The sequence below is a fragment of the Staurois parvus genome, unplaced genomic scaffold, assembly GCF_062004578.1.
Source record: "Staurois parvus isolate SC_StPar_1 unplaced genomic scaffold, SC_StPar_1.0 ptg000021l, whole genome shotgun sequence".
In the NCBI taxonomy this organism is placed as follows: Eukaryota; Metazoa; Chordata; class Amphibia; order Anura; family Ranidae; genus Staurois; species Staurois parvus.
Window position 1 is genome coordinate 9,154,351 of NW_028317817.1, and position 18,728 is coordinate 9,173,078.

An 18,728-nucleotide genomic window follows, 5' to 3' on the forward strand; every position below is an offset into this window, starting at 1 on the left:
CCTGAAGGCATAAAAGCTTCCCACCATGCTCAGCATAAATCCAAGATGGATGCCAGCACATGGAGTAACATAACCTCTGGGAAAAGGTAGGACCTTGACAATAGAGAACTTGACAAGTGCTGTGCGGCGTACAAAGGAAAAAAACCCTAAAATGTGGTTTCACTGGATGGTGTACTCCTGCACCACGTAGTTTCAACAAATATACTGATTGTATACTGAGATTTCTGCATAGCTCCCTATTAGGTTCTGGGTGGGCTCAAGGTCTTAACTGCCACTTGGGCAGTAGTGTTATGCCCTGCTCCATATAGACTAGTTATCTCCACTGCTCAAACACATGTGGTTGGGGTTTCTCATACGCAGCTCCAACCAGAGGGGGTGACCTGAACATCCTTTTCCTCTAACCTCAATCCTTCAACCCCCCCTTTTTTTTCCCTCTTCTAAACTTGGGCCTTCCAACATCCTTCAACTCTGGGGTCTCTGGCATGGGTCAAACAATTCCCATTATAGTGGAGTCTCTGCTAGACATGGTCTTATGCAACTGTTGAATTATGTTTCTCCAAATATGTTCACACACCTTTGTAGGATTATCCATAGACCAAAGACCCAACATTCTAATTTCCTGTATACTTGGAATACCTACAGTAGAAGTATGTTTGACTTCTATTCCTTTTGCATCATATTTTGTATTCAATATATTTTATTATTTTTGTGAACACTTTGTAAAAGGCTAATAAAGACGAAATGCAAAATAATAAGAAGAGCCAGTTACACTCGACCCAGCAGTTAATGTACCTGGGAGCCCTCTTCGATACTTTCAATGCCTCTCTTTCCCTGTCTCTGCAGAAGATGGATTCTATCAGGAAGAAGGTGCACAGAGCAGCTTCCTCTTCATTTCTATCAGCTTCTTAATGCCTGAGCTTGTTAGGCACAACGGGCCCCCATTAGGGCCAGTGAGCTGGGTCATGATTATGATGGACACAAGAGAGAGGGGATGGGTATCCCACTATGGAGATGTCCGCATTCAGGGAAGGTGGAGATTCCAGTCAAGAGGAATGTTTTCCAATGTCCTGTAGGTCAGGGCAGCTCATCTGACTCTATCTACCTGGTCTATCTTTCACCAAAATCAGGGGAAAACTGTTCCTGCTTCAGATGAATAACAAAGCTACGGTGGTCTACATTCAGAGGCGGGGGGTACCCAAAGCCATATGCTGCTGAAAGAAGTCAAGTCAATCATGACATGGGTAAAGTTACTCTCAAAGATCTCAGGACAATCTATCTACCAGGCAGACTGAATATGAAGGCTGACCACTTATCTTTCTGAACCTTTACGAGTGGGCTCTCCACCCACAAGTCTTCCTTCAGCTGACCCATTTGTGGGGCAATCTCTAGATAGATCTGTTCGCATCCTCAAGCAACCACAAACTCCTGAGGTTTCTGTATCGTTTTCCCCACCCCAGAGCAGAAGGAATATCACACTCTAATCACAATGGGATTGCAGCCTGGCATATGCCTTTTCTGACAGCCCTGATGTTGACATTCCTGCCAGGAATCCTAACTGAACAGATCCCAGTAATAGCCATCCTGCCATATTGTCCATGCAGGCCCTGGTTTCTTATAGCTCTTCATCTCAGTGCTCGAACCCCGATTCCCTGGTCCTGCTGGACCTTCTGAATGTGATGTCACAAGGTGACTGTCTGCACCCGAATGAGCGCAAACTTTGTCTTTATGCATGGCTGCTGAGAAGGGGAGACTAAAGAGTCTAGGGTGCTCAACAAGGTAATTGCTACCCTACAGGAGTCCAGAAAAAAGTCTACTGTAGGATATGGGACAGATGTGTTACACTTGCGACAGGAAAGGCCTTTCCTCCTACCACTTCTTCTGCTTCCAAAGTCCTGGATTTTCTTCAGTCTGGAATATCTGAAAGAGGACGTTTCCCCAATGGGACCTGTCGGTGCTTTTAGATTTTGTCTGTACGCAACCCTTTGCTCCTACAAAACAGTGCTCACTGTGAAATATTACCTTCAAAACTGTCTTCCTTGTGGCCATTACCTCAAGAAGGAGGATATCAGAATTGCAAGCCTTGGGGGTATCAGAGGCCTATATTACATTTTTCTTGAACAGGGTGGAACTCCAACTTTCATCCCTCAGAAGCCTGAGTCTTACCAAATTTCCCAAAGGCACAATCAGGAGCCTTGCAAGAACTGTATATTTCTGAGACTCTAAAGCATTACATTTCAGTCACAGCTTTGTTTTGAGCATTGGACAGGCTATGCATCCTGCCTAGTGGCAAGAACAGGGAGAAGAAAGCATCACTAAGGACTTTAGCTGGATGATTGTGAAACTTCTTCAAAGGGCATACAGGTCAGCAAGTGTCAACCTGCCGGCAGTGGTGACAGCACACTCGCTGAGGGCGTGGTGGCGTCTTGGGCAGCCTTTTCCAACATCTTGATGGAGACCACATGCAGAGCTGCATCTTGGTCTTCACACCACATCTAAAACATGACAGAGTGGACTAGGGGGTCCTGTTTTTGTTTGATTTTGGGAGGAAAGCAATTAAGGCTTCTGGCTTTGTTCAATAAAATTTTACATTTTGGCATCTATCCACACTGTCAGCTAGTTATTTATCATTGGTATGCTGCTATGTGGCACCGGGAAAATGGAAAATTGTATCAAATACTTACTAAAATGTTCCCTTTCTGGCACCAGTCCATGGCAGCATACATACCCACCCTTGGTTTGTAGCTTAATGCAGAGAATGCTGGGGGTATTTGCAGTCTTTCTTTTATGCTATGCCTCGCTGGTCCTGAGGGAGGAGCTAGGAGCGGAGCTCTATCATTGGTATACTGCCATGGATTGGCGAGAGGAAAGGAAAATTACTGCAAGTATTCGCTACAATTTTCAGTTTTTTTGTATTGCTTTTGGAGATTTTCTCTCACTTCTTGTCTGATGAAACAATTATCACCAGGTCAGTAAGAGAAAGACCCCCTCCATTGATCCCAGAGTAGCAGTAAAAACCTGACCAGGGTGCAATTCCTTCCCCACTCAATATAAGACAAAAAAAAGTTTTGATTGGTCTTAGCCCTCATCTACGAGGGCCTCCTGTGTTCGGTTTCTTTACATGCAGGAGAAATTGATCTGGGATGTATAAACACATACTATACCTACCAGATCAAGTTCTCCTGTGTCTAAATATGCATGCGTTTACACGCATTTAGAATATCGAATTTGCCCCTAGACTAACAGATATTTATTTTTTCTAACACAACTAAATAAAATACACCTGCATTTAGGTACACGCTTAGTGTGCGTTGTACCATTTAAAATTATTACATGTACACCTGTGTGAATGAGGCCTTGCACTTTAGGTAGAGTCAAACTGTTTTTTGCAGTTTTATTCTTGTATGTGTTTTTTTTTCTAAAAGGGTTTTTACCTCAAAAACCTGTGCTCTGCAGACTGTTTAATGATTATGTCAACCTAAATATAGTATCCATTTATACATAAAATATATTGTGCAATATTGTAATCTATATAAAACATGTTTTTACATTTTGTAGGAACTGCTAGTACTTTTGAGTTTGATGGTGGAATAACCTATGAACAGCTGCAGGTGAGATAAATTATAAAATTAAGTAATGTTCTGATATGTAATCCAAAGCTATTTGTTCAGTATGCAGCTCCAGAGCTTGTCATAAAAGTTAAATTGACCATAGATGGGCCAGTTTGTTTTGTTTAACCAGCGGGTTAAACAAAAAAAAAAACTGACCCGATTCGCTCATCCACAAATTCAAAGTCTATGGGGTAGTCCCCCTTGCGGTGTCATTGTATTCTGACAGTGGGGAGACTCCCCCACCATCAGGTTATAGCCTGCAGCATTGATCGAGAAGACATTTTCCAGCAGGGTGGTTGTACGGAAGTTGATTGGTAGATTGGCTTCTGTACAACCACAGTCACAGTGCCCATACATGGATCGAAATTCAGCCAGTCCCAGCTGAACTGGATGGATTTTAGTCCATCAATGGGAAGCTTTAGAAAATATTTTACAGATCTTCCCATAAAGAGCAACAGAGCTATACATGTGCTGATCTAATTGTTTAATTGCTAAAATATGTTGACTGAATTTAGCAAGTATACTATCAATCAGTTTTTACCATTTTTTGTTCCCTTTTGTCTAATTTCATGGCACTGGGTAGAGGATGAAAATTATGTATTTATTATTTTATTATTTCAATATGTTTCTTATATTGTGTTAAAAAAAATTCTGACAGTGAATGACACTCAGGAGGTTGTTTGTTACCACATCATTTCATTCAAATTTGACTGAATGTACACTAAAGCAGGCCATAGATGACTCATTTTACTTTTTTTGTTCAGCCACCAAGTTGAACGAAAAATTATGGCTCAATTATGGCTGACGCTCCAGTTCCTTATTGTAGCATTCAGTGTGGATTTGCCTGGAACAGTGTTTTCGTTTCTTTTTTTTTTTATTCCATAAAAGTTTATTTAGAAGTGACAACATGTTACAGGAAAATATAAAGAAATGCACACGCAGCATCAATCAGGTCATAGACACAGCTTAAACCAAAATACAGGAAGAAACAACATGGTAGAGTGCGACACTATGGATAACATAAGCATGGCAAATTACGGCAGAGATATGCCTGTAGTACTCAAGATTCAAAAATGTACAATATAGAAGGTAATAACAGCTTACTTCCACCAAGTGAATATTGGCGTACTGGCCTAAGCATGGAGGAAATGAACCTTCAGAGCCTAAACCAAAAGCAGTACACTATCATGAGGCTAAGTGAGCATCGCAGTATAAGAGAAGACGTCGTGAGTACCATTGACTATCCTAGAGGAGATAAGCTAACCATATACCAAGTAATCCTGGATAAAATGAAGATTAAGCCTGATCGAAGACTAAGAGGTTGTCGAGAAAGAAAAGAAAAAAGGGGAATAGAAAGAAAGAAAAGGATAAGAAAAGGAAAAGAATGGGAGTCATAGTAGAAAGAGAGAAGAGAAAGAGGGGGAGAGAAAAAAAAAAAAAGGGGGGGGAGAGAGTAAGGGGAGAGGGAGAAGGGGGGATAAGAGGCAAAAAAAAAAAAAGGGGGGGGAAGCAAGGGAAGCGAAGGGTCCGGGCTGCGAAGTTTGTGTCAACATTGTTATTGGAGATCATAAATGAGAGTGTCAAGAATTTAAACACTCACCAAAGCTAAGCAGGCAAATATAAATTATCGGAAAGGAGGTCATAACCACGCAGATTATGAACGAACCAAGGGCATAACCAGAGGTAGGGCTGAGCTCAATCAGGTATCCCAACCCATGAGAGATCCGAATTCAGGGGTAGTTACAAAGTGGGTCCAGCAGGCCCAAACATGTGAGTATTTAGTTGGCAGATCAAGTGCAGTCGCAATCAGTTCCTCCATTTCCGCCACTTTGCCTACTCGATTGAGCCAATCGCGTATAGTTGGGGGGTGAGTGGAGCCCCATAGCACAGGAAGACAGAGTCTGGCTGCGTTGATCATATGCATCGCTAGGGACTTGAAATATTGACTCCTAGGAATGGGGGTATGATGAAGCAATAGCTGAGCAGCAGAGAAAACTATGGGCAGAGTGGTCACTGAAGTCACCAACCGGTGGACCTCCTGCCAGAATGGTTGAATAAGTGGACAGGACCACCAAATATGCAAGAAAGAGCCATCAGGTGTCCCACATCTCCAGCACACGTCAGGGACAGAAGAGTTAAACCGATGAATTCTGGAGGGAGTACGATACCATCTAGTGGCTAATTTGAAGCCATTTTCCTGCATCGAAACATTACTCGAGCAGGAGTGGGAGTACATAAAAATGCGGTCCCAATCCGACTCTGATAAATCCGTCTTTAGGTCTCTGTTCCACGCACGGCAAGAGGGGAAAGAAGTGCAAGTCCTGCTGTCCCCTAGGAGAGGATAAATCTCAGAGATCAAATGCTTCCGCGGTTCGGATTGAGAGCATAAGGATTCAAATGGAGTAACAGGGCGAGTCCAATTATGGCGGGATTTATGGAAAAGCAGGAAGTGTCTAATCTGAAGAAAGGCCCAGAGAGGGAATTCGCGGATATTCAAGCTAACCTTCAGCTCCTGTAATGTTTTCACCTTGCCGGAGTGAAGAAAATGTTTTACTAAAATCTGAGCGTATGGCCAGTAATTTGATAAAAAATCCTTGTGCAACCCTGGGGGAAAATCTGGATTCAGGCGGATCGACGTCAAGGGACTAGGAGAGTCCGAAACGGAAGACGTTTTACAGGCCTTACGGAAAACTTCTAACGTGGGACCTATCAAAGGATGGGAGAGGAGAACTTGAGGTGTGTGTTTCGGCAATAGCCAAGGGATCGATGGTAGGGGAGTGGGCGAAAAAGCCTTCTCCAAAAGGACCCAGTCTTTGGAAGCAGAATGAATGTGCCAATCGACTATGCGGGAAAGATGACACGCCCAGTAATAGCGGTGTAGGTCAGGGAGCCCAATGCCCCCGCTGAGTTTGGGACGAGTCAGCTGAGAGAACGAGACCCGCGGACGCTTGTGATTTCATAAAAATAAGGAACATAGTTTCTTGCAAGAAGCAAAGAATGTCAATGGAAGTTGAATTGGCAAAGTTTGGAAGAGATAAAGGAGACGCGGAAGTATATTCATTTTAATAATGGCAGCCCTACCAAACCAAGAGAAGCAGGGGCGATGCCACTTGTTTAGGTCTTCCTGTATGACTTTGAAAACCGGTAAGAAATTTTTGGCATAAAGGTCGTCCAGATTGCGAGTAAGTTGTACACCAAGATATGGAAGGGCATCCCTCACCCACTGAAATGGAAAATGAGACTCACAGAAGGAGACGAGATCAGTGGGAAGGGTTATGTTGAGGGCGTATGACTTTGAAAAATTAATTTTCAAGTTTGACAAAAAGCGGAAAAAAGCAAAGTCTTTCAGCAAACTCGGTAGGGTGGTGCGAGGGTCAGCCAAAAAAAGGAGGATATCATCCGCATAAGCAGCAAGTTTGTATTCTTTGTCTGCTATCCTGATCCCCTTAATATCTGGGTTAGCGCGAATTTGTCTCAGAAGAGGTTCAAGGGAAATGACGAACAGAAGCGGGGATAGGGGGCAACCCTGACGAGTGCCATTTCCCAGGCGGAAATGGTTCGATAAGTGTCCATTAACCCGAACTTGAGCTGTAGGGCCCGAGTATAGGGTCATAATAAAGTTTATCATTTTCTCGCCCAGGCCCAAAGCCATCAGTGATCTTTCGTTTCTTTTTACATCTGGTTTCGTTCTTGTTGTGTCCTTCTGTGTTACCCGTCATTGAATTATTAATTGTCATTATTGAATGACTCCTTATATTGCTGCTTGCAATTGACCTTGGAATGTTTACTAGACTACACTTGCTTGCAACCTGCCCTGATCCTGGAACTCTCTATCAGATTACACTTGTTCGATGCCTGCCTTCATCTCAGAACTACCCTAAATACTCTAACTTGTCTCATTCTCTTAGTCCTGGTGCCATCTGGCCAGGAACTATAGCACTGTGTTCTAAATCCGAGCGCAAACCAAGTACCAGTAGGCTTGCTTGTCTTAAGGGAATGCTTCAGGGAACAAGGGGCTGCTAAAAGAGGAAAAAACAGCAGCAAGCTATAGTTCCTGATCTAGGCATTACATTTTCACAAAAGATTCCATAATATAAAAATTGGTTAAAAGTGACCAAAAAATGATGAAAAATAACTACTACTGTGTTCTAGATTCTATTGAAAGATTCTACAGTTTATGCCTATCAACCAACAGGCATGTCGCACAAAAAAATAATACTTCAATCGAATATTTACACTTACAGGCGGTGTTCTAAACTACTTTGTTTTTTGTTTTTCTTTTAGAACATTATTGAAGAAATCTTAGAAGACAGTGGTTATTATAATTTAACTTCAAACAGGTATGTGTCATGGAAAAAAAAAATCAAAGCATTGTTATCAATTTTAGAGGCCAATACAAAAAAAAAAAGTTTTTGAAAACTATGTATAACCACTTCTGGACCAGCGACATACCCGTAACGTCACTAGACTTTCGATGGTTGAACTGGAGTGATGCAGCTGCACTCATCAACCCAGTACCGTGTTTTAGAGCCGATGGTCGACTCTGTTGTACAAGCAATCAGAGCGGGTAACTAGCATCCCAAACTCACACCACCTTCCCCGGCTCTCTCAGGATCTCCCGTCCCACCGAGAATCCAGAGTGACCAGCCAGTACATCTGCCAGCTGGCTGGACAGCCGAACAAAGTCGGAATGTAAACTGGAAGCGATGACCTGACATCACTTTTACTCTGAAACTTTCTTTTTAAAAATCTGAAAGCATTCAAAAACACCAATCTTCAAGAGGAGGGATTTGAGGACCCCAGATCCCTCCATAGAAAATGTCTATTGCTGTCACAGGGGATGTTTGTATTCCTTGCAAGAGCAATAAAATTAAAAAAAAATGTAGGTGACACTGTAAAAATTAAAAAAGAATGAAAGTGCCCCCACCCCCATGCTTGCGCGCAAAGGCGAACGCACGTGTCAGTCCTACACACACAATTGTCTCCCCAATTGTCAGATCATAGGCAGTAATTCTAGCACTAGACCTCCTCTGTAAATCTAAAGTGGTAATCTGTAAAGACTTTTAAAGCGTTGCCTATTTTAAAGCCCCATGAAAAGACAAAAACCTGGTAGGTGGTTGAGGAGGGTTATTCTAGGTAAGGCAGATTGTGAGCAATTCTAACTGAACAGTCCAAAATGAAACCCCATCTCTGAAAAAAGAACAGATCAACTATTTAAGGGTATGTGCACATTTTATTGATGAGCATAACCTGCTTCTGTTCTGAATATAATAAGAACATGTTTTTCTTACTTCCAAAAAAACAAGAGCCATGGGAATTCTGTGTGAAAAAAAATCAGAATTCCTCATAAGGCATAAGTGTTATGTAATTGTAAAAGGGATATTTAATAATATCCTTTTAAAGTGGTAGTAAACTCTTTTATGCTAGTACAGGTAAGATTATTTTAAAGCTTATATTAAAGCTTACCTGTAGGTAAAAATGAATTTCTCCTACATGTACACCGTTTGGGAGATATTCCAGTGGCCAGTGGCATCAACGGTCCATGCGCCATGATACTCATGGCCAGAGCCAAACCCGAAAGGAAAACTGGGTGAAGATGAAAGCCCTGTCAGCACCACTGGAGGGCTTCGTTCTAAGGTAAGTCTTTCATAATGTGCTAGTATGCAATGCATACTAGCACATTACGATAATACATTGCTGGGAGAATTTTTTTTTTTTTTGCATATGGAAAGTTTACTACAGCTATAAGACTCTATATATGATTATGCCCAAAAGTAATCCTGCATTCAATTTAAAACTGTTACTTCACTGGCAGATAAGTAACTCAGGCACTTAAAGAGAAGTTAAACTCTGGAAGCTGTGCCACAAAAAATGGTAAGCAGAGGGCACAGGACTAGTCCCATGGTTTCCGTGCAGTGGATCTATCCCCATTAAACTTATCATGCTTTGTTCTACACTGTGTTTCTGTGTGGAGGTGGCCATCATGGTAGAAACGGGACTTGGCTTCCTTATGCCAGTGCCTTCAGCACATAGGAGAGTGAGCAGCATAGTAGCTACATCACCAAATGACACTCAGGATCTAGATTAGCATTCAAAGTCAGCAGGAAGGAAACCAAAATGCTCCATTCAAGCCACAGACAAAACTTGTAGCAATTTATTTTCCCACAACATTCAAAGCAAACACACAAAAAAGGCGTTGTCTGGAGTTGCTTTTCATTTAGAGCAGCCTTTCTCAAACAAGGTTTGTGGACCCCTAGTGTTCCTCAAAATGTTGCTATGGGTTCCTTGAGCAATGCCTCTATTAGGTAACTCACCATTAGTGATGGGCTGAACACCCCCATTTGGTTCAATGGTCAAACATTCAAACCTACTGAAAGGCCTTGAACAGGGACAATTTACTGAGCGGTATCTTACCACATCGGTGTATGTTATAGTACTAAGTCATTCAGTATTTTAATAGTGAAACATTCATTCATGTTTCAGCTGTCAGTGGGTTTTTATTTTAAAACAGTGTGGGGTCCCCCATCCCATCCATACCAAGCCCTCTGGGCCTGGTATGGATATTGAGGGGAACTCTCCACGCCAACATTTTTAAACAAATAGCGTGGGGATCTCCCCCAAAATCCATACCAGACCCTTATCTGAGCATGAAGCCTGGCAGGTCAGGAAAGGGGAGGGACAAGCGAGCACCCCCCCCCCCCGAACCATACCAGGCCACATACTCTTAACATGGGGGGTTCTTTACCACTACCCGTTCGCAAAAAAAAGTGCAGTGTAAAAAAAGACAGGAAACAGTCTTTGACAAGTCCTTTATTAAAAATAAAAATTTTAAAAATGTCCCCCGAAATAGATCCAACATCAATCACGATTCCCAGCGCCGCCCTGGATGCTGGCTCCTGCCGTCTGACAGCTGTACAACAATGACAGTTCTTAAATAGAGTGATGACATCACAAGGGGGCAAGATCATCCCCGCCACTTGTGATGTCATCATGCATTGTCATTGGCCAAAGCATTGCACCTGATCTGTGGTTAGGTGCAATGCTTTGGCCAATCACAATGCAATGTCAGGGTGCAGTGCATTGTGGGTCGCATCAGGCGAACAGGCCGCCAAACACCCGTACCATTCGTGTGTTCACCGAACACATGAATGGCCCATTTTCGAGTCGAACTTACATTCTTACAAACTTACGCAGCCCAACACTAGTAACCATTGACACTAATAATCTCTTTAGTTATCTGTTAGACAGTCATTCCCAATCACTGCCTTTGCTTGAAAAGTGAAACTAAACTGAGCAGTAGAGTGAAAAAACAGGGTGTGTCTAGTAAGTGAATGTACAGTACTAACTAGACACAAAACAAAAGAGGGGGAACAAGGGATCATACTGTACCAAGTATAATAAACATGCAGAAGAAAAGCTGTTGTGGCAGCACAAGGCTAGAAATGGACTAAGAGAGGTGGATGGATCCAAGCAAGACACAATATGCAAATTAAACTTTTAAGTAAAGTTTTAATTAATTTTTGTAATTATTTTTTTTATAAAAATAGATATGAAAAGCAGATAAATTCCATAATGTATAATATGCAAATTAATAATGCTAACCCCAGGCAAACAGCTAAATATACAATGTAGTGAAATGATGTAGCACCAGTAAAATATAACAAAAACATGCAAAAAAGATAAATAAACAGTGTTCAATGTGCCAAATGTGAAGTCTTTCTTAAACCAAAGTCCATATATATAAAAACAGACTGTCACTCATCCTCACGTTTGAACTTGGGAAATCCACTCATGAACTTATCCATGCTTGGCGATATATAGCCATGTGCGTTATGCACCATTTTGCACATATATAAGCATATTTCTCAAATTCGAAGTAATATACATGCGTTTGGTATTTTGTTTGTTTTATATCATATAGGAGCGCTGCATGCTTGTTTTATATATTGATGTCATCCTAAGAGGTTTTTTGAGGTTTTACCCTTTTATGCTAAGCTGCTCCACTATATAGATCTAGCGCTCGTTTTTCTTAGATATGTCAAAGTCCATATATATTGAAATAAAAGATTTTTCACCATCCAGTACATCTATATAGTGTAACGAAAACACTTGAGTGCCACCACCTTAATCAAATGCAGACTCACCAGACCATAAGCTGTAATAAGTACACCAGATGCAACATGTTTCTCAGGCACAAATCCTCCCCAGGTGTATGCACTTCCACTCTGGAGTTACAGGCAACAGCAAAAGGCAACCCCCGCTGGATCAGAGATAGCTCACCATGGAGCCAACAGAAAACCAGTGATAATGTAATAGTTTAAATAAAGGTTTGTTGTAGAACAAAGCCAGTCATCCAGCTAAAACAATGTGACAACAAAAAAAAACAGTAAAGCTCACTAGGAAAGTTGCTGACAACCCAGAATCGCTCAGCAGCATGACGTCAGCACTGAGACTTTGTCTTGATTAATTTCATCCAAACGGACATTCTTCTTGGAACCGCTAAATAGACAATTGTAATACATACATGGGAGCTGTTTAACTAGCAAATAGGTTTGTATTTCTATCCACCTGTAGCACTTACCCCTGAAGGGGCTCCTGGTAATACAGGTTCACCCAAAGTAGTACAGAAGCTGCCAATCACATGCACACCAACAATTCAGGCTCAGTCTAGGGGATGTTGTTTTAGTATTTATTGCGGAAGAACTTCAACAGGAGAGGGGTTTATGATCACAGGATACTCCAAAATGATCAGTGACAACGATAAGAGGACAAACGTCTCTTCAAATCTTCAAATAGCTTTTCTGGAGGTAACAGGGAATGGCCAGTATATCTAGAACCCTACAGCAGAAAGCCATATAGCAACCTCTGGCACTCAATTCCCTTCTGGCACTTGCATAGCTAATAGTCCTCAGCAAGGTCTTTATCACAGTATCCCAGAAGCTGTCTGCCACCCAGCATTAACAGGTAGATCCTCAGTGAGGGAGATAACAAGATCCTTCTCTAGACCAGGGCTTAAAGACAGTGCCCTCTAGCAAAAATAATCCTTTGGCAATCTTCTCCAGGCACTCAGCCCATCATCTGCTGCAGCCCAGACCACAATGTCTTGTCTCACAACAGCCTCAGGAGGACTGGAACCCATTCTGACAAGGAAAGAACACTCTGGCAAGGTTTCCTAAACATTTTTCACCTCCCCAGTCACTTTTTGCACACTTTCTTCCATGGGTTGACTGGGGCTTGATAAATATTCACATTGATCATTTGAATCTCCCTGCCCTATACTCTGCAAACTTCTTTCAAATGCAGGTGGGAGGAATCAAACTCTCAACTCAGGAAATCCTGAACAGCCCAAAACAATCCACCCTTGCTCTGCATAACAGCCTAACCAAAGAAGAGCTGTACACACCCAATCCTAAAGCTGGCCATTGAAGAATCGACATTCAGCTGGTTCAGCAGGAACCATCTGAATTTTGAACCATGTGTGGCTGCTCCTGCTCAATAGAAGTCGATCTAAACAAGTCAAACAGGAAAGCTGGAAAATGATTTTCAGTCAGCAGTTGCAGCCAATGGCCATTGTATTCTGACAGTGGAAAATTCCTGTTGTCAGAATACAATGGTACGGCGGATTCCTCCATTCACCTCACTTGTGTGGATGGGGAAATCCATTCTTTTTTTCTTTTCAATCAGCTAGCAGCAAAAAAAAAAAAATAATAACACAGCTAGGTCACCACTCTGCACTTAGCCTGTGATTAGACCATGAAGGAGTAGCAACAGACTGATGAGGCCACATTTCTGGTCTGTAATTCTTAGTCAGCACATGTACATGCTGCCCTCCATTTCTCAGACTGAGTACAGCTGTACAGTGTCTGAATCAATTCAAATTCAGGTACTTACACTAGTTGCATTTAGAAATACTTGTAATGATTTTTAAAATTATACATACATGTTCATCAGTGATTTTGTTGTATTTAATTGGAGTTAATCTTTAAAGATGGCCTGTATAACAACTGTGTGAGTTTTTGTACCCCATTCACAGCTGCATATGTATAATAATGTTCCCTAGCAGGATGTCCTGTGTTAGCTAAGGATAAGTTAATATACATTCTCCCCTTTGAGGACCAGCAGCCAACATTGTTGGCTTTTAATCCTGGCTGTCAATGACAGCTGAGGTCCCTAATGACTATCAGAAACCAATCAGATTGGTTGCCTGACATATGTAGTTATCACTTGTAGGCTGAAGACACTGTTGGCAAAAAAAAGTATTTTGTTTGCAGTGTATCTGTCAGATACAGTTGCATTTTTAAAAATTAAGAATTACAGTTATACATGTCAAATTAAAAGCACATTTGTCTGCCTACTATAAAAAATACAGGGCTGTTTTTTTAATTAAAATAGTATACCATATAATATTCTTTATATGTTTTCAGATAGAGTTCTTCTTAAGTTAATTGACCCATGCAGATGATGCTAAATTTGGCAGGGGCATATAGGCATCATTGCTTTCTGGACATGAAAGGGTTAAACAGACCAACTGCAAAATATACAGGAATCTTGACTGAGTGCCGCAAAAACAAACCAATGCTAAGAAAACAGATTTCTGTCCTACAAAATCAGGTTTTATATTCCGCTTGTCATTTTGATTAAAAGCATTATTCAGAATCAACTTTCAAAACTGATGTGGTACTGTATCTGTTCTTTGGGGGTTTTTTTACTGCTGACGCCACATCTAAAAGACTAGGCATGAAGTATAATTCCCATCTTTTGAAAAAATTGTTGTAAAGAATCCCTGAAATATTGTTGATTACATAATAGTAATTTCTTTCAAAGTATTTTTGAACTAGATTATCATTTTCAGTATGTCATGGAAATATAGCTGGCAGTAAACACTTTTGAATAGATATAGCTTTCTTAATTAATCAACCCAGCCAATATAGATAGCTTACATTAGACAGAGGTCATTGCAAACTTAGTTCTGCCATCTAAGAGCAGTTTCACTATTGAACGAATGTTGGCTTATCCTGTTTACAAAGACACTTAATTATATTTGGATGTTATCATATCTGTGTTTTTCTAGATACTGCTCATTCCCAGTGGGGGACAAGAACATTTGAACAATAAAAATATGGCTTCCACCTTCAAAAAGAGCCTTGTGACTGCATTTCCCCTCCAACTGATACAATTGGTATACTAAAGCTGCTTAACCTAGAAGAAGATAATGTGGACCGATAGCAATCCCACAGAAGAATCTTCTGAAGACTTGGATGTGACTGTATTATTGGACGAGCTGTGCTTGTTTCAAGTTGCTTTGCCTAAAAATGCTATATAAATCAAATACTTTATCTTTTATATAAAGACTGTCTATGTCTCAGTTTCTATCTGGTAGAAGAGTGTATATACAGTCATGGCCGAAATTGTTGGCACCCTTGATATTTTTCCTGAAAATCAAGTATTTCACACAAAAAAGGTATTGCATTAACACATGTTTTGCTATACACATGTTTATTCCCTTTGTATGTATTGGAACAAATATAAAACAGAGGCAGAAAAGCAAATATGACATAATGTCACACAAAACCCCAAAAATGGGCTGGACAAAAGTATTGGCACCCTTAACTTAATATTTGGTTGCACACCCTTTGGAAAACATAACTGAAATCAGTCGCTTCCTATAACCATCAATAAGCTTCTGACACCTCTCACCCGGAATTTTGGACCACTCTTCCTTTGCAAACAGCTCCAGGTCTCTCTTATTGGAAGGACACCTTTTCCCAACAGCAATTTTAAGATCTCTCCACAGGTGTTCAATGGGATTTAGATCTGGGCTCATTGCTGGCCACTTCAGAACTCTCCAGCGCTTCTTTGCCATCCATTTCTGAGTGCTTTTTGACGTATGTTTGGGGTCATTGTCCTGCTGGAAGACCCAGGATCTTGGACGCAAACCCAGCTTTCTGACACTGGGCCCTACAGTGCGACCCAAAATCCTTTGGTAATCCTCAGATTTCATGATGCCTTGCACACAGTCAAGGCACCCAGTGCCAGAGGCAGCAAAACAACCCCAAAACATCATTGAACCTCCACCATATTTTACCGTAGGTACTGTGTTTTGTTCTTTGTAGGCCTCATTCCGTTTTTGGTAAACAGTAGAATGATGTGCTTTACCGAAAAGCTCTATCTTGGTCTCATCTGTCCACAAGACGTTTTCCCAGAAGGCTTTTGGCTTACTCAAGTACATTTTGGCAAACTGTAGTCTTGCTTTTTTATGTCTCTGTGTCAGCAGTGGGGTCCTCCTGGGTCTCCTGCCATAGCGTTTCATTTCATTTAAATGTCGACGGATAGTTCGCGCTGACACTGATGCTCCCTGAGCCTGCAGGACAGCTTGAATGTCTTTGGAACATGTTTGGGGCTGCTTATCCACCATCCGGACTATTCTGCGTTGCAATCTTTCATCAATTTTCCTCATCCGTCCACGACCAGGGAGATTAGCTACAGTGCCATGGGTTGCAAACTTCTTGATAATGTTGCGCACTGTGGACAAAGGCAAATCTAGTTCTCTGGAGATGGACTTGTAACCTTGAGATTGTTGATATTTTGCCACAATTTTGGTTCTCAGGTCCTCAGACAGTTCTCGTCTCCTCTTTCTGTTGTCCATGCTTAGTGTGGCACAGACAGACACACAATGCAAAGGTTAAGTGAACGTCTCTCCTTTTTATCTGCTTTCAGGTGTGATTTCTATATTGCCCACACCTGTTACTTGCCCCAGGTGAGTTTACAGGAGCATCACATGCTTGTAACATTCTTATTTATCTGCAGTTGTGAAAGGGTGCCAATACTTTTGTCCAGCCCATTTTTGGAGGTTTGTGTGACATTATGTCGAATTTGCTTTCTTTCCTCCCTTTTTTTGTTTTGTCCCAATACACACAAAGGGAATAAACATGTGTATAGCAAAACATGTGTTAATGCAATACGTTTCGTGAGAAATACATGATTTCCTGGAGAAATATCAAGGGTGCCAACAATTTCGGCCATGACTGTAAGTGCTTTCAACAAATGTAATGCACAGAGTAATGGCACAAATAAAGCTGCATTATTTTGACTGAGACCTTGCATTATATATATTTGTGCTACTTGAGCATATGGAACTTTTGTGATGGCAACTTACAGTAGGTTAAATAAGCAAAAAAATATTTAGGTCCTCCTCACATACACCAACATCCTACAGGCCAGAGATGTGGGGATAGAGCTCACCATTCCCAGCAAGGTGTGCTTTATGTGAATTTTAGGCTCCATGCACACTGGGCGTTTTAATAACGCTGGTAACGTTAGCTGTGTAATGTCACGTTAAATATGCAGAGTTTTGCCGCATTTTTTTGCGTTTGCAATTTTTAGGTTTTTTGTGGTAAAAAAAAGTCCAAAAATGCTGGTTTGCTGTGATTTACCATGTTTTGCCACGTTTTTCAGCGTTGGAGCGTTTTTACAGCTAAACAAATTCCTTCAGCCAAAAAACGCCCCTGCCACAAAATGTTGATTACAGTCTATGTGTGCGTGGACACATAGGATAACATGCTGGGGGGTTTACTGGCTGTAGAAAAAAACCATCAAAAGCCAAAAACAGTAGCTATAAAAACGTCCAGTGTGCATGAGGACTTACGTGTGGTCAAGGACAGACTGATAACCCATGGGGCCCTGGGCAATAAGAGACCAGGGGGCTTCCTGTGTCCCCGCCCATACTCATGCCACACCCACACAAAGTCCCACCTACATACTGGTGGCTGATTGGCATGGGACACAGAAGCAAGTGGAGATCACTGGAGTATTGTGTCTACTTCAGATTTCCAGATTCTGGGGCATTAGCTTTGTATGGTATATACAGTTGCATTGGTCCAAGCTGGACCAATGTAACTATTGCTAAGATATCTATACCTGGAATTCTTCTCTAATTCTGTAATGATCTATGCAGGTCAGCACAGCTTAATGGATATAGTGTGAATGAAAAGAAGGTACAGAAAAATGTAATAGTAATGTGTGTGGTCAGGGAAAGAATGAAAGGAGGGAAACACAAGGGTAGGGCTAGGAGATCATCCACAAATCATGTACATGGACCACAGATGAGCCTCCTCCATCCATGTCCTGCATTGTAATCAGGGGCATTTTATGAAGTCAGTTGGCCTGTGTGCAAGATCACTGTTGCAGTGTGCTTAGTGCACCATAGTGAAGAGTGGGCATGGTTTTCAATGTGATAGGGGTGTTGCTAGGATTGTAAACGACCTGGAGCACCTTTGGACACATGGAGCTGAAGAGAAATGCAGAGCCAAATATCACAGAAAAAATGACTTTAAAGTGCAACTAAAGGCAAAACTTTATTTTTCATTTTGGATAGAGTGATGGATGGTTAGAACTCCTGTTATTTGTTATGACTAATAGGTAAAATGGTTTACTGTAGAAATATGCCAACTCACTAAGTCAGTATGGTCCCTGCAGCATATGTATTAATACAAAAGAAAATTGGTGACTGGAATACCAGTCAAAGGGAAGCTGCTTTCACTGGAGACTGGTTACAAAATAACTTCATAAATGTCAAATATTGAAAGAAAATAGTATAAAATAAATACCACACATACTGTATATACACTACTCAAAAAAATTAAAGGAAAATTTTGAAAACACATCAGATCGCAATGGGAAAAATATCATGCTGGATATCTATACTGATATGGACTAGGTAATGTGTTAGGACCGTTAGGATTCCCTATTTTTTGAAGTAAATGAAAATTATCAACCTATAGAGGACAGAATTCAAAGACACCCCAAAAATCAAAGTGAAAAAATTATGCAGCAGGCTAGTCCATTTTGCTGAAATTTCATTGCAGCAACTCAAAATAGTACTCAGTAGTTTGTATTGCCCCCACGTGTATGGCATGCCTGGCAACTTCTGGGAATGCTTCTAATGAGACGTCGGATGGTGTCCTGGGGTATTTCCTCCCAGATCTGGACCAGGGCATCACTGAGCTTCTGGACAGTCTGAGGTGCAACCTGGCGGCGTTGGATGGACCGAAACATGATATCATAGAGGTGTAATATTGGATTTAGGTCACGGGGGGCCATTCAGTGGTATCAATTTCTTCA

General features: G+C 41.3%; 1 protein-coding gene across 1 annotated transcript in view; it reads left to right on the forward strand.

Moving 5' to 3' along the window:
- NEK10 (NIMA related kinase 10) overlaps nucleotides 1-14,758 on the forward strand; it is a 371,560-nt gene extending 356,802 nt beyond the window's left edge. The window contains 3 exon segments of the mRNA XM_089691216.1: nucleotides 3,556-3,608; nucleotides 7,893-7,948; nucleotides 14,680-14,758. Of these exon segments, the coding sequence (XP_089547342.1) occupies nucleotides 3,556-3,608; nucleotides 7,893-7,948; nucleotides 14,680-14,758 (188 nt within the window).
- The last annotated feature ends 3,970 nt before the right edge of the window (nucleotides 14,759-18,728 follow it).